Source organism: Ambystoma mexicanum, chromosome 2p, assembly GCF_040938575.1.
Source record: "Ambystoma mexicanum isolate Mex_15411 chromosome 2p, UKY_AmexF1_1, whole genome shotgun sequence".
NCBI lineage: Eukaryota > Metazoa > Chordata > Amphibia > Caudata > Ambystomatidae > Ambystoma > Ambystoma mexicanum.
In genome coordinates this window covers 317,788,164-317,800,235 of record NC_090923.1, presented here as the reverse complement: position 1 = coordinate 317,800,235, position 12,072 = coordinate 317,788,164, and the positions used below count along the sequence as shown (strand labels likewise).

Below are 12,072 nucleotides of genomic sequence, written 5' to 3'. Positions count from 1 at the left end.
TGTCACATTTTAGTTGTGAAGCCGGCACCTCGAGATCAGGTTTGGGTTTTCAACAATGCTTGACTGCTTTGAATAAGGCTTGGCTCCTTTTAGAGACTGCCTCGATGGTGGAGGTGTCATAAGGAACCTTAGCCCTGGAGATGACGTGCCTCTGATGGCCTTGCAGGGATTTGAGGGATGTGAGAACCTCCAAGCTGCTGTTTTTCTGCCACTGCTTATCCAAGGATCTGATCGAGGGTTTATTGCAGGTGAGCTCAAGTGTGTATCACCGCGCTGATAGTTTGTCTGTAGCCTGGCTAGTCGTTAGGGACACACAAGCATCAGCTACCTCCTTGGTGGAATGATTGAATGATTCTGGATAGGCCGTGTCATCCACAGTGACACGAAGATCGTCTCTAGAGTGCCTAGTGGGATGTTCATGAAAGAACGCTGTTCAATCAATGGCCATTTAGCTTGGCCCTAATGTGGCAATGATGTGTCTTATAAGAGGAGAAGAATTGCAGCATGGTCGGTCTAGTAAACTGACTCTCTTCTAAAATGTACTACTATTTTACACTACACATTCACATCGCCCCACAGATAGCTGCCACAGGCCTAGCAGATACCTCATGTACATTACAGAGCAGTGATTAAGCTGCCCTTTCTAAACCTATTTCAATCAATCCCCCACATCATCAGATTGTGCGACAAAAAGCAATTTTAGCCTCATAGATCTTGGGCTCCCACCAAAGCGCTTTTTGTGCAAGGTGCACATTTCATAGTGACAACGCATCTAGAAATAGTAAGTATTCAAGGAGGCACAATGAAAACAAATTCAGGGAGATTCAAATAAGGACAGACATATATATATAAATATATATACACACAACCTTATTATGTAGCACACATGCAAATGATGCGTAGGGCACTCAGTTAACGGACTACCTCTACGTTTTTGTGTATAAGTGACCGTTTTGTGTTAGTGGGGAAGTTACATTTGTGAAACAAAAGAGGTGATGGCTGGAAGGTTAAGAATGAATCTTAAACTCTAGCATTGCTCTTAACAATCTCGAGTCAGACACAGATGGCAATGATTCTCTGAAGTCTTGGATGTTAGAAGTCTTAAAAAGGAAGTTTTGCACCACCAGTCAGTGTTTTATTGATTTATTTATTGTGCATTTGAAAGGCAGAGATTTGGGGCTGGGGCCCTAGTGGGATGTTCATGAAAGAACGCTGTTCTTTCATGAAGTTGTGTTTCAAAGCGCCCACAGGTCACACAGGGAGGGGACATGGAAACAAAAAGGCAAATAGAATGAAACTGATGAAGACGAAAGAGGCGGTGCTACTAGGCCTTGTGTGCATTCGTAGAGTATAAGTGCAGAGACAGGAAAGGGAAGGGGGTAAGTGCTAGGATTTCCACAGAGGGAAGTGCCAGGGAGTCAGTTGCGAGCAACAGTTGTGCCTGGCAGAGATCACTTGGTAAAGAGTGATCAGCTGCCAATAAAATAAGTGCAGACCTGTGAGACAACACAGCCAGTGTGTGCCCAAAGGCAAGTGCTGGGAGAGGGCAGAAGGCTGAAGTCGTTTGGGCGAAAGGCCAGGACCCAGAAGTACACATAAGGGCCTCAGCCCCGAATCTCAGCGACTGTGGGGTTTAGCACAGGAGGGAGAGGGGGCAGGAGGAGGTGAAGAGGAAAGTCTTTAGGAGCTGCCAGAATTTTAGGTGATCCAGCTCAAGACAGAGAGGAAGGGGGTTCTGTTCCAGAGGAGGGAGCCAACCGAGGAAAAAGATGGGCCACCAGCTCGCTGTTTAGAGAATCGGTTGACATGCAGAGAGTTGGAGCCGGAGGAGCGTAAGGATCTGGAGGGAGAGTATTTGGTGAAAGCAAGTTGTAGATATCATGGTGCCCGGAGACACGTGGTCCCCAAGGAGACATTCAGCATTGTGCCAACTAAACCCTACTAAAGTTTACATACTCATGTTAATGGGAATGAACACATATATTTTATCTGCATAACAGTGACCTGCTGCATGCAGCCACAGCATTGCCATCATCCGTCTCGTGTCTGGCATCAAATATATGTCCAGCTTTGCACCCCCACTCTCTGTGCACTGCCATGCCTCGATTCTACAGGTCACTTGGTTGCCACTCATCAGCAGCAGTACTTGCTGACAGATGTCTGCAACTGCTGAGTACTGCTGACGGTCTCCATATTACCTTTACAGCACACCAGAAGACCAATAATGCAGGATCATTTGTCATGTCATATGCGGGAGCAGTGAGAGTTTCACAAAAATTGTACCACAACATCAATACACCTTAATCCTGAATTTTAGGGGCTTTTTATGTAGTGGCTTCTGCCTGTGCTTCATCGCCCAGAGACATACAGTATGTCCTACAAGTCTACCCGTAGTTTTGAACGTACTTTGCACCTTAAATGCCTCTGTGGATAATGTATGTGGTTGATGAATGACGCCCCTCGCAGAGGCCGCTGAGCGGACCTAACTAGCAAAGGCAGCTTGAACGCCCCATTAAAGCAATGTTCATAGTGTGGCTTCTTAGCGAACAGACCACCACCAATGGGGCAGACTCCTCTAGGTTCAGTGCTACAAATGATTGTTCTTGTGTGCATCCGCACCCACTCTTCTGATAGTGTAGACATTTCCCTGTTGCTCTATGTGGCGAGACCAACACCTTTTCATAAATTGAGGTCGCAAGGAGGACTCTCTTGCAACCTCAGTCCATGCTATCTCTTAAACAAAGAATTACTGTAAAATGTATTGATAGTACTTTCCGAGGGCACCAGTACGCCAAGAAGCATTACACTCCAGACTCCTCTGCTATGATACATTAAGAAAAGGGCCCAGTGCAAATGCTGGGAGATTGTCTACTTTGTATGCCCTCAGACTAACTGGTGCCATACAAATACCATTGTGACATTAACTCTGTGTTTGAGAATGAGCATAAAGAAGCATAAGGGCACAGCTAGAAGACATTTTAGGCATAATGGACCATATATAATGTGTTAAAATCTTATAGAATTTCGATTTGCAGCACGCTATGTACGACTCATTGTCAATAAATAGTCGCTACTTGCTGGATAATGGCATATCGCCTGGCTCTAAGGGGCTATCTAGATCATCATTGAACTGCACCTGAACATCTCATGACAAATAGCGTGGGAGGATATGGAGAGCTATATGTGCCCCTTTGTAAGGCCAGTAAGGTACATTAGCAATTAAGCATGAACATGTTACATGGTGCTCTTGGAAATTCAATAGCAGATATTCGAAGGATGAGTAGCCCCTCAAATGAGTTAAGTGGAAAACTGGGTCTGATGAGGTGGGGTTATTGCTGTCAACCAGGAGCATCTCACCACAATGACATAGCTACTGGAAGAAGTTAGCAAATTTAAAATCTCCTACGATGGTTGTTCTTGGAGTTATAATCATGCGCAGTTCACGAATTTTGCAGTTTTAGTAAGCTGGCAACTTCAAATGCAGTCACTTTGATGCAAATCAGTGGCACCTGAAGCACTTTAGTGCACACTTAGAGCTCATCCCCCACTGGAATGGCTGAATAACTGTAGCATAAGCGGCATCTCTGCAGAAAATCCAGGAAGGAGTACAGAGGAGAATGGAGAAATGGTGAAACCCCCACTACTAAATTCTGTGCTCCATTACGTTTCAGACTAAAAACAGCTATGTAATCCAAAAGCACTGCACCAGTAAGAAAGAGGAGTTGCTGCACTTCTGAACTAGACAACCCCATTAGCTAGCAGACCCAAGCAATCGTAGAAATGGTCACACTTCATTGCGGATGGTCTACTAGTAGTAAACGTCCTGTCAGCAAGGCACTAATGGCATCATGAATATGGTCGCAATGGTAAAAATATGTGGTATTTTAAATTACATTTCTAAAAGACCACCTAATTAGGAGTTGGTATAGCATGAGATAGGTATCTCATGAGTGCATAGAAAGTACTGCAAGGGGTAAATACAGATTATTTACCCCATGCCTTAAAATTCCCATCAGGATCCAGTGGTTGAAACAATTTCCGAAAGTGCCAAAATAGATTTTGTTTAAATGATCAATGAGAGTCAAATCGTTATAACATGACAAGCTTATGAAGAGGTTAAAATATGATGCAATCCAATACTAGCAAGGGGAGTCAAAAGGCTTTATGGAAGGAAAGAAAATCAAGCGCCATGCACTGTAGCGCTCACAGAAACCTTACAGATTAAAAGCCAGTGAGGAGGGAGCATCCTTTGATTAACAATGAGGCCACCTAGGGAACATACTTTCATTAAGAATGAGGCCATCTAGCCTTCACCAGAGGTCACCAAACGTATGAGACCTATTTTACTAAAAAAATACATTGTATTCCAAACTAAGGCAGAATGTATACCTTCCGCAGCAAAAGGATGGGGGGCTGGTCACGCAAGTTATCTCACAAAAATAAAAATAAATCTTTCCTTAGATTTTGACTCTGGGATCCAGACCGAAAGTTCTGTTAATTTTCAATCTAGGATATACAAAACAAAGTGAAGGGGGATAGATCAGGGGCAATGCAAAATCTTGGAAGCAAGACAACGCAGCGCGCCACAGGTTTGAATCCGGATCCCACGCTTAGAAAACAATCTCGGGTATTAAGCGTGTTATAAAAGAACAATTATAATTATTAGTTCAAAGTTGTAATAGTTAAAAATGGGTCCATAGTGCATATTTAACCTTGGCCTTGTTGGTAGTTCAAGAATTTTATCCTTTAGTACACACTTCTAACGCTCAAAGAAGGGAACAGTAATTGCTATTTTAAGAAAAACTAAGCAGGCGTCACTGAACAATGTAATTTTGCGTTATAGGACAAGGGAGGTTCATCATCATGCGATAATGGCCATCCCCATGTTAACGCCAGGGTGGAAGATAAGGGCTATAAATTGAGGAAGGGACACTTCCCAAGCGATCATAACCCATGCTGATGTCTAAAAGGCTATTAGCACATGGAACTGTGAGACTGAAAAAGAAAGGGAATGAGCTTTCGCTGGTAGTCAAAGAAGAATGTTTGGAACCAGGTCTATACCGGAGATTGTAAACTGCACAATGAGATTTCTGCTTTGATGAGAGCAGTCTAATGGAATCTGTGTGCTGAAAGGTTTTATAGGAATGGACTTGCTCAAGAAATGCACAATTGTCCTGCTTTGTCTTTGTAGTAAAAATGTCAAGAATATATACTGCCTGGAAATCACTTAGTTTATTACAATGTCAAACTAAAGTAAAACTGCTTGATCTTTTTGTTTGTTTTGTTTTCTTCTGGTGTAGTTTCGAGACTGCATTATCCCATTACTACTATGTGGAAAGAACAACTTGACTTCGGAAATGAGAACATCATCAGTTACAGTAACATCTACTACCAGCTCTCCTTCAAGACATGGAAAAGTTGTTCCCATTTAAAATATATTTTATATAATATATGAGTGTGTGTAATTGTTAAATTTAATTATCTTCTTCAAGAAGTGGAAGAAGGATCCATTAAAAAAAATACTGCTGGACGTATGTTTTTGTATAGTTCATTGTTGTACTTCAACATCAGAATTAGTTTAGGATGAAAATTCTTGGGTGACGGAATTGTACCCATCAAATCAGAAGATGAAAAGTTTGGGAATAATATACAATGCCATGAAATTAGTTATCAGTAATTCCTATGGCACGCCAGTCTTAAAGTTACATGAATATAAAAGAAAACAGAGTGCCTCATTATGACTATGGCGATTCAGTAAAAAGGTGGCAGTAACGAAATAACCACATTGCCAGATTACTTGGTTTTAAGGGATGGGAAAGAAAAATCTCCAGTCAAGTACTGGTGGATTTTCCTCCCCATTGTCAAGTGATGTATTGATTTATAGACTAGTTCTACAAAGGCGGCATCACCTGATGTAACACCCACTATACAATAATCCCAACCCGAACATCTGGCACAAGAAACAGGTTTTGACCTTAATATTCAAATGTATTAAAATAGTAAATCAAATTCAAAGGTGTTCCCCTTACCGTATGCTGGAGAAGTCAACCATAATACTCATTACAAGAAAGTATAGGCCACTTGGCTATAACATATAACCTGCCTGTTTTTTCTCACTAAATTACAAGACACACAAACATCCATTTGTAGAAAATAAATCTCTATAGCTTATTCTATGCAAGAATACACAATCTACTTAAACAGGTTGCCGCTTGTTAGGGAGAATTCTCATAAATTTCCCTTACCTAATGAGTCCCTCAGCAGCTTTGCTGGATTTCTAGGGTTTATTCTTTTCACCTGGTAAGAGTGTGAGCCTTTTTTCCACTCTTACATGTGTTTTGCTGTGTGTGTTTTTACCATTTGTGTGATCTTGGGCTCTGGAGCCTCACATACTCCATGAGCATCATGTTTATGTGTGTTACACAGCACCTTCAGTGCAGTGACACAGGATTGTCTTTTAGACTTCCCACTGACTCCATTTTTCTGGGACTGACTACTGTCTCCCAGAAACATGTAAAGTTGCCATTAACTTTATGTAGTCTCTTTAAATCACAGACCCAGTACAATCAATCTTACATGGAGTATTGGAAAGGGTTAATTCTTATCCCTTTTTGTCTGTTTCTCTTGGAGCACTGTTTCGCTCCCTTTTCATCAAGACTTGGCTGGTGGCAGTGGTAACTACCCTATTTTTCATACTGCGGTTATCTTATATAACCATGGTATTGTTTTAGGCTATTTTATTAGCCTCGAAAATAAACCCGCTTGACCAAATATATTTTATTTCGGCGCTGGCTGGGTTTATTCGCCATTTTTTTTTAATTTCTTTCTCGTGTTTTACTCTGTGCGCCAAACCACATTTGGTCCCTTTGTTCGCCGTCTTTTCATGTGCTTCTGCACAGAAGCCCTCCTCAAGGCGCCTGAATGTCTGGGTAGGCAGGATGTGAGCGAGGGGTCTTAGGACCCCTGCCATGGGTTCCCTCGGTAACCCAAGTCGCACTCCTGTTTGATTGGCTGGGTGACTGTCCTCGCCAGGACAGCCACCTTGCTGTGTGATTGACAGCCAGGCTGTGTGAATGGGGGAAAACTGCATAAAAAGCAGGTCTCTCGGACTGGAAAGGCAGAGTCGCCACTGGAACGAAAGAACCAACGAGGAGCTGATGGAAGAATCATAGTAATTGCTGTCCTTTGTGTAACTATTTGATACTGCTCACTTGCTCTTGAGATAGGTTTGGCTGCTCAGCCATCGCTACCACTTTAACTGTGTAGTACAGGTTTGTACCAAGGGTAAATTTGTACTGTCACTTGTAGTCTTAATTGTGTGTGGTGTTCCCAAAGGGTACTGCATATCATTCTGCCTAACACTGCTTGTAGGCTTCCACGCATCTTAATTATTTCTGTCAACACAGAGAATTCAATATACTATTGGCTTTCACCAAAATCAACAAGTACTGGCCTCATAGATACATTTAAAAATAACATTTAGCTGGAATTTTGTATACGCCATTGAAAAGTATTGGCAGCAGAGAACATCTACAGCATATATGTTACATTCACTTAGTTTCTCATTTATGAGGTCTCCTAATAATGGTTTCTAGTGTAGGCATGTACGTAAAGTGCAAAGGGGGATGTGTAACAGCGCCACAATGCCTCTGGGCTGATGTGCGCTTTAAAAATAAAAATAAATAAATACACTGCTCACAACCACGAGGGGGATGATTCATTTGCCCTGGTTTCTCTTCAGCTTCTCAAAGTGCCAAGAGAATGCCTCCATTCTCTTGGCTTGGTATAGTGTTCACAAACCCCATGGGGAATGCTTCCCGTCACCTGGTTCCAGCTTCTCTCACAGCCAACCTGGTTCACTAATCTTCCAAGTACTGTGACTATGAAGATTTCCAATAATGTAACCGTCATTTGGGTGCTAGTCTAGACTCGCCTTTCTGACTTATATTCTGTTTTCTGCTATGCTTGGAATACTCCCCTGCCAAGTGTCAAAGGGCAGTTTTGGATATGGTCACCTTCTCTCACTTCTGTCAGGGTCCCAGACCCTGTCTTCTGGGTTTTGCTCACCCTTCCAGGTTCTCCACCAGCTTCTTGGGGCCCCTCCCCGTCCCCGACAACCAGTGTACCTTTTTTCCCGATCTGTGATGGTCTCGGGTCTTCCCGGGCACCTGCGGTCTGCTGTGGGGCTTCGCTGACCTTCGTTCTGCGGCGGCTCCGTAGTCAAATAGTTCTTCTGGGGAATGCAACGTTTCCCTCTCGCGTTCTCCAGTCTGCTGCAACGCCAGGAGTTTCTCCTCACAGGTTTGTGGGGCGGTCCTTCCGCTCCAGACCCGCTCTGCTTCTGTTTGCCCCTAGCCTCAGCGTCTCAGATGGCATTCTTACTTCTCTCTGGTCTCCGCTTGATCTCAAGTCTTTACCAGGGAGGAATCAGTGCCATTCCCAGTCCTTCTGTTTTTATACTCTGTTATACTTCAGATTGTCCAGATTGATGAGATCTTGCTTTTTTGGTCTTGGACAGTATTCTGTTTTACTGTGCGCCTCTACTTTGGCTCAGTTATCCAGTTACAGTGTTCACATGGGTAGTTGCTATACTCCCTCGTCTCAGTGTAAAATTAGGAATTGGTTACCTTACAATAATACATATAGGAGGGAGGGACTGGGTTGCCCTGAATAGGTTAAAATGGCAAGGGAGTGGAGAATGGGGTATTACATACCGCGTTCTCCCTGTAACGTCGTCCCTCGTTCCGTAAGGGATTTCCTCACCCATCTGATCCTTCCACGGTGCACTACCCCCAGGGGGACTATTGGACTCTGGCTGCACCGCCATGGCCCCATGGAAGGGTCCCCCTATGGGAGAAGGGATGGGATCCAAGGACTCATCACACATGAAAGCACAATTCTCAGAAAGGATAGGAACCAATTCTTCTTAACATTTATGCTATGTTTAATACAGCGGCCCTCGTCATGAGTCCGGTGGGTTACCGGCAGACTCGCCTTACCATTTCTGTGGAGGAACGGTAAGTTCCCATTCCTTTGGAGTCCCATAGGACTCCATGGGCATGGGAACCCTGAAGCACTGGTACTGTTAGTAACAGTGCCAGTGTTTCCGTGCATAATCTGCTGGTAGGGGCCAGAACTAACAGCAGGTCAGGCCTGCTGGTCGTTCACAGCCCCTACCGGCAGACTTGTAGTTTGGCAGTCCGAAAAAGGTGCCAGTAACAGTTGTTAACAGCACTTTATTCCAGCCCGCTAGCGTCCTTTCTTTTCAAGGTAATGTTATCAGAAAGCATTCAATAGACATTTAAACTAGCATAATTTTTATCTTGGCATCTTATGCTCTGAAGTGATTGCCACCAGGAAGGCAGACTTCCAAGTCACTAGCTTAATATGCGCATTAGCCATAAGTTGAAAAGGTTAATTACTGTGAGCTAAAGCACCACATATAAATCCCATTGTGAGTGTTCCTAGTAGTACAAAGATGGCATAGGCCGTTGAAATAGTGCTTCACCACTGAATTCAAAATCTAGACAGGCAATGCTTCAGAATTGAAATATACCCCTGTACCCAACAGATGTGCTCAGCAGGGTTCATTCCAGCAGCATAAAGAAGCTAACTGAGAAAGAAAGGATAAGACATCATCCAGGGAACAGTTCAAAGGACTTTTCGCCTTGTCCAGAACCAATAACCAAATGGAGTATGTCCTATCTGCATGTCCTGATATTTTCTACTGACACGCCAAGGTTTTTTCCCTTTCTGTAATGGCTTGTCATGTGTGACCATTCACAGGATCTTGTTACTTCTCCACAGGGAGCTGCTACCCAATAGTCCTCCTAGTGGTGGAGGAAAGCATTACCTCACGTTCCGTGAAGGTACTCCCTAACCACTTTGCTCTTGGGACCAAGTCCTTATCCAAAATCCCTGATAACACTACTGTCTGTTATGGTAATGTCTCTTCTGCCTTTGATCCGCATATTAATATGATTGAGATGAAGAAGAGCCAAAGAAACCTGCAGAGTAATAACAGGTTGCCTTACCATAGCACTAAGAAGAGTTGGCCCAAAGAAGGCATAAAGATCATCTCAACAACAGCAAAGAAGGACTTTGACTTTATGCAGGGGAGGACCCAGCCATAGCAAATAAACCGCGTGAAAGGACTGGAAAATAGAGAGAGCAGCAGGCAGGAAGCCAGTCCAGCCCTGGAAGTTCGAACCTGGGGACAAAAAGCTGCAACAACATTGATCCCCAGTGGCAGGGACATCCAAGAACGGTTGGCGGAACACTGCAGAGGAAGCCAAGCTCCTGACCAGTGGAAGAGGGCGAGAGAAGCCAGTGGTGGCGTGACCTCGGGGAGGTGGACCGTGTGATCCTACAATTGCGCCAGAGCCGTGTGGCCCAAGTCTTTGTGGAGCCGCAAGGGCAAAGAGGGGAGTGGAGTGAAAGAAGCAAGAAGCGCTGAAGCAACGCAAGTTATCCCATCACCCCAAGAAGAACCGGCAAAGCTGTCCTGACACGTAAAAGGTAAAGGGAGTAGAGGGAGACCCGGTAGCGGTTTGGGGCAGCTCAAGAGTCAAGCGAGTCTCAGGAGTGATCTCCCTCATCACAGCAGTGACACCCAGAGAATCAAGAGTGAAGAGAGCCCCTGGAGTAATCTCCCTTGTCTCAGTAGTAATATCCTAAGCTCTAAGAGTCAAGAGTACATCAGAAGAAATCTCCATCGTCACAGTGGTAATCCAAGTAAAAGTCAAGAGGATACTAGACAGCAAGAGCTGTCTGGAATAATCTTCATAGTGCCATAGGACAGGGTAGAATTGCTGGAACTGTTAAACAAGCTTTCCAGGGCCCTTGGGAAGAAATGAAGAGACGTTTAAGGACATTTGCAAAAGTCTGTCCTGTGACTGCCTTATAGGCTGTGCAAGGTGGGTCAGGAGATGGGAGTCGTTCCCCTGGCCATACTTTATTGTTGAATCAGAAAATAAAGCAAAGGATTGTTGGAAAAGAGATCAAGACTGAGACCGTTCCCCAGGAGAAGGGAGTCATTCTCCTGGTACTATTTTCATTTGGATACTGAACCATTTTGTAGAGTAGTGGTAGGGTTAAAGTAGGTTTTTAGACAGAGGACGGACAGACACTTTTAATTTGGACAAACATCCTGACGACAAGCACCCAAGTTGATATTTGTTCCAGTAGTGATAACCCTTTAGAGTTAGGGAGAGCTAGGTTATTTTCTTTATTTCTTAAATAAAACATTGTTGAAACATGCCACCCCTTTGTCCAACTCCTTACTCCACGTCACCGCAAAGGCTAAAGAACAATGGTTTGGAGGGTTGCTCAGAGCTGTGCCAAAGGTCGAGATTAATTCCAAACATTCCAGACATCACCTTTTGTTCTGCTATATGATATGATGTGGCATTTATAACGCGCCTGTACACAAGTGTTTCTAGGTTTGACAAGACAAAGAGGGGGAAATAAGGTAGGACAAAATAACGATCTTACTAGGCCTTGTGTCATTCAGATCGCACACGTGCGGGGAAGAGGGAAGGGAGGAGTGCCATGTGGGAGGGGAAGGGGGAAGTGCACTTAAAAAAACTTCAGTGAAACTCCCTCCGCTTCAGGCATACATTGGAAAGGAACGCGATTCCGGCTCCTTCCACCTAAGACTTGCCATGCAAAGAAACGTCAGTCCTGCTCCCTCTACTCGAGTACTTTTGAAAATAGTACACGCTACTTTGGCTCCCTCCCTTGAGGTCTAAGTGTCATGAAAGTGGTACTTGGACACCATCTGTTTGGAGGCTGTGCTTTGCATACCTCGTACCACCCTGCCTTCTTTATTGTTTTACCTCATCTAATGTTATGTGTGGTGTAACTGAAATGTCTTCTTTAAGAATGACTTGGATACGATTGGTCTGTGAGTGAGGTAAAGCTATGTAGAACATGCAGATGTCATTTCTGTGAATGCACTTTCCCAGCACTGCAGAAATGATTAGCAGGTTAGGGTGTGTGTGTAGTGTGGCTAAGGTTGCACGCATGAATGTTGCAACATACTTGCTATGGGCATACTCAGATTTGGTGTGA

The 12,072-nt window shown here is 43.9% G+C and overlaps 1 protein-coding gene across 1 annotated transcript in view; it reads left to right on the top strand.

Annotated features, from left to right (window-relative positions):
- LOC138566408 (parapinopsin-like) overlaps positions 1–5,530 on the top strand; it is a 219,484-nt gene extending 213,954 nt beyond the window's left edge. Inside the window, exon 4 of the mRNA XM_069643638.1 lies at positions 5,301–5,530. Within this exon, the coding sequence (XP_069499739.1) occupies positions 5,301–5,432 (132 nt within the window). The 3' untranslated portion in view covers positions 5,433–5,530. The remainder of the gene's footprint in view (positions 1–5,300) is intronic.
- Positions 5,531–12,072: the final 6,542 nt, after the last annotated feature.